The sequence below is a fragment of the Merops nubicus genome, unplaced genomic scaffold, assembly GCF_000691845.1.
Source record: "Merops nubicus isolate BGI_N331 unplaced genomic scaffold, ASM69184v1 scaffold38417, whole genome shotgun sequence".
Taxonomy (NCBI): Eukaryota; Metazoa; Chordata; class Aves; order Coraciiformes; family Meropidae; genus Merops; species Merops nubicus.
In genome coordinates this window covers 2502-6410 of record NW_008622942.1, presented here as the reverse complement: position 1 = coordinate 6410, position 3909 = coordinate 2502, and the positions used below count along the sequence as shown (strand labels likewise).

At 59.1% G+C, this 3909-nt stretch overlaps 1 protein-coding gene across 1 annotated transcript in view; it reads right to left on the bottom strand.

The window, feature by feature from the left end:
• Positions 1 to 3583, bottom strand: part of TRIOBP (TRIO and F-actin binding protein) — a gene marked incomplete at its 5' end in the record, with an annotated part of 8017 nt that extends 4434 nt beyond the window's left edge. The window contains 6 exons of the mRNA XM_008944949.1: positions 334 to 444; positions 1075 to 1630; positions 2022 to 2131; positions 2903 to 2992; positions 3100 to 3168; positions 3527 to 3583. Of these exons, the coding sequence (XP_008943197.1) occupies positions 334 to 444; positions 1075 to 1630; positions 2022 to 2131; positions 2903 to 2992; positions 3100 to 3168; positions 3527 to 3583 (993 nt within the window). The remainder of the gene's footprint in view (positions 1 to 333; positions 445 to 1074; positions 1631 to 2021; positions 2132 to 2902; positions 2993 to 3099; positions 3169 to 3526) is intronic.
• Between the last annotated feature and the right edge of the window lie 326 nt (positions 3584 to 3909).

Sequence of the window (3909 nt, the reverse complement as noted above, 5' to 3'; positions counted from 1 at the left end):
GGCTGCTGACCCTCTCCTGAGCTGGGAGATGGCTTAGCCCTCCCCCAGCCAGCCCAGGCCAGGCCAACATCACACCCACGCAGAAAGTGGGGCACAGATCCTGTATCTCCTCCCTAACTTTCCTCCTCCCCTGTTTATACACTGGCCCTTTCAAGGCCAGGCAACACGCAGAAGCCTTTATGTAATTAACATTGATTACAAGTGGGCCCAGTTAGCATCACCAGGGCAACCCAATGATTAGCAATACCTGCTCGGTATTGAACAAGAGTGCCAGCACTTCCCAGTTTGGGACTGGGAGCATGGCCAGGGTCCCACGTCCACCACCCTGCTCACCTGTGAGATGTACCCCCGGGGCACGTGGGCCTCTCCCTGGGATTTTGCTGCCTCCTGAAGGCTCTGGTTCCGGGCCTGGCAGGACTCCAGCTGTGCCCGCAGTGACTGGACCTGCAGCAAGGAGGGAGAGAGAGGAGCTCAGCCAGGGGTGGAAAAGTGCCACGGCCAGTGAGCCACGTCCAAACCCTGGCCTTGAGGGTAGTGAGAACAGTGCACAGCCAACAGAGATATCTATTTCCCACAGGAATGGCAGCCTGCCAACAGAGCAAACTGGCAAAGTCAGCCCTGGCCTGGGAAGTGCTAGCAAGGAGGAGAGGAGGCAGCCTAGCTTCCAGAGGTGGATCTGTGCTGGAGGAAACTACAGCTGCACGTGTAGCTGGGATGACAGACAAGTGCATGGCTGCTTTCAAAGGCTGGCAGGCGAAGCACTTGCAGGCTTGGGAAGAGCCAGAGAAGATGGACTCTTGTGAAACAGACTCCACGCAAGCAGTGCCACCAACTAGCTTATCCTGGACCAAAATGTGGCCTGGGGAACTTCTCCAGGCGTGTGAGAACAGGTCTCTGGTTTCTCATTAGCTGGTTGCAAAAGCTCCCATGCGCTCAGGAGGTGGCAGATGGAGCCAAAAAGAAATGAACACCTCCTCGCACCTCTGCCTTGCCCTTCTGCAGAGCCTCCTGCTGCCAGGGACCACACCGAGGAGCCACAAGAAGCCCAGTTTGAGAGAGGGAGGATGCTTTTACCTCCTTTTTCAGCGCCTCGTTGGTGTCTCCGTGGCCACCCTTGCTCTGATTCAGCAGTGTGGTCAGGGGCACCCGTCGTGAGTCCTTCAGGGGCAGGCGCTCCAGCTCCAGCCACTTCTTCTCTATCTCTTCATTCAGCTGAATCCGCTGCTCCTCCGAAAGCTGGGGAGAGGGGAGGTCCTGCTCCCCCACCCTGCGGGGAGAGTCTCCTGCTGGGCCATTGCTATTTGGGACCCTGCTGTCGGGGGTCTCAAACCATTTCCTCCTCTCCTCCGAGCGCGCGGCCAGATCCCGCTCCAGCTCCTCATGCTTGGGAGCTCGCTCGGAGATCCTCACGCTGCCTCTCGTCCTCTGAGGGGACCCCTGATTCCCGGGCTCCTGAGGCAAGGGAGACAGCTCCACGTAGTCGAAGGCGTGGCGCTGCCCATCCGCCTTCCAGGGGCTGCCCTTGGGGTGCCCTTCGGAGCCCGGGCCCAGCCGCTGCTGCTCCTCCGTCCGGAGGGAGCCCTTCTGGGGGAGGCAGTTACGGAAGTTCTCCTTGTCACAGTCAGACAGCCTAAAAAGCAGAGCAGCAGCCAGTGAAGGAGAGGCACCGTGTGGGAAAGGAGGCTGGCAGAGGCACCACCAACTGCCCAAAACCAGCCTTACAGAACCTCACCCTGAAGGCAGAGCTGGGCCTGTAGCATCCCATCCCTTGGGGGAATGGGTTCCTCCATAGGGTGAGGAGGATTTACCCCAGTTCCAGCCATGCTGGTGAAGAAACTGGGCTAAAGTGACGTGGCAAAGCGGGTGCAAGGGTGGCAGCCATCAGGCTCTCAACTCTTGCCACCCGCTGGTGTATGCAGACCACGTTCAGGAGTGGCCAGATTTCCAGAGGGGCTTTCCCAGTTCCTGCCTGCCCGGGGAGAGGGGCAGCAAGAGGAGAAGCACCACGGGGCAGCTCTTACTTGGTGACATCTGGAGCACTGACTGGGCGCACATTCTTCTTCAGGGCCTCGATCCAGTTGCGCCGGATGCCCGAGGTCATCGCCGACAGGGTGAAGACAGCGTCCTTTGTCTGCAACAGGGAGGTGACAGAGGCCCCATCAGTGCCCAGATGAGGTGCAGGCAGCTTCCACTTACTCCCCGAGACCCACAGGCACCCTCTCGCAGGGGTGGTGTCCACCGTTAGAGACTTGTGGGGTCAGGTGGCAGGGTGGGAGTGGAGACACGCTCCTTCAGGGGAAAGCCTGTCATACATTCTCCAAGAGAAGGCAAAAGAAACTGCTGGCTCAGCAGGCTGGTGCAATCCAGCTGTTCAGGAGTTGAGAGCTGGGCACCACCACTGGGGGCCAGCAGCAGGCCACAGGGAAACCCAGACGGTGAAGTGCCCAGCCCCACACATCCACAGAGTGGTTCCTGTGCTGCCTTAGCAGCCACCTCCTGCTGCTACAGCAAGTAACCAAGGACAGGCTTGTACTAGGGCCAGATCCAGGGTACACGCTGTTACTCAGAGCACACTCAGGGTCAGCAAGGCTACGCTGAGATCTGCAGTGCTTGCCACGCCCTCTTTGTGGCTCCAGAGAAGCTGCCTCAGCCAACGGGCCAACTAAACTCCTGGGGTTTAGCTTCGCTCCTGGGCTGCTTCCAGCACAGCCTTCAGCCAGCCCTGCAAAGCCTCCTCCTTCCTCTGCAGGCAGGCAGCACTTGTGTCCCTGAGCACCGCCACCAAACAGCCCTGCTGGGCTGCTGTCCCAGCAACAGGTTTGCACGCCTTGGCTCTCAGCAGAGGCAGGGAGCCCAGGGAGGGAGCCCACGGAGGTCCCCAGCCAGCCGTGGGGACACTCACGTGTATCTGGAAGCCGTAGTTGCGCTGCACCGCGAACTCCGTCACATCCGTGCAGGAGCGGAGGTCGATCTCTCCATCGAGGTCATCAGCCTGCAAGGACAGCCACCCGCTGGGACATCAGCACGAAGCCAGCTTTGAAAGAGCCCCCACCACCCGAGGGAAGGAGGAGAGGCTGGAGAAAGGCTGTCCGTGCTTACCTCCTCCGCGTTCGAGTCCCGGTAATACCTCAGGCTGGAGTCGGTCAGCACGAACCAGTGCTTCTTCCACTGCAGGAGGGTGGGGCAGGGGCAGGGGAGGGAAGACAGGAGGGAAATGGATATATACAGTTACCAGGGGAAGCGTAGGAACAGGGAGGGACGCTCTGCACCAGGACCTCTCGGCCTCCTCTTCCCCCTCCTCCACATCCCTTCCAGCTGCCCCTCACGCCCCCTTGGCTGGGAAAGGGATGCTGGGTGATGCTCCGTGCCCGCACGCAGAGTGAGGCACCTCGGCCAAAGGCTTCCCCTGCTGCCCTTCCCAGTGGGAGCAACCTCAGCCAGGCAGGGGGAAGGAAACCAGCTGGTCACCAAGGCATCTCTAGCAGCAGGGGCTGGGGGAAAAGGCAGACCCCCAGCTCAGGCTTACCTCTCCCGGCTCGTCCAGGATGGACATCCATCCCTTCTTGAAATTGAGGAGATCTGGCTGGAGAGGAAAGGACAAAACAGAGGGTTACTGCCTTGGAGTGACCCACGAAAGAGCTTTTTGTGCCATGAAGTGGAAGGTGAGAACAACAGTGGGAATAGCCTGGCACAACTTTTAGGGAAGTCATAGTGGTGTAGGACCCAGTGGTGAAGGAGAACTGGATTTACCTTTCAGCAGCAGGCAGACATTCCTGTAAGAGGGAGCAGGAGATAAGGAAAGTGGTTAAAAAAAAAAAAAATGAAAGGAAAATATGCAGCAGGGAGGTTTCCACAAAGTGCCTCAGAGGTATTTATTCAGAGAGGGGGAGGCAGGGGCAAGGAGAGCTG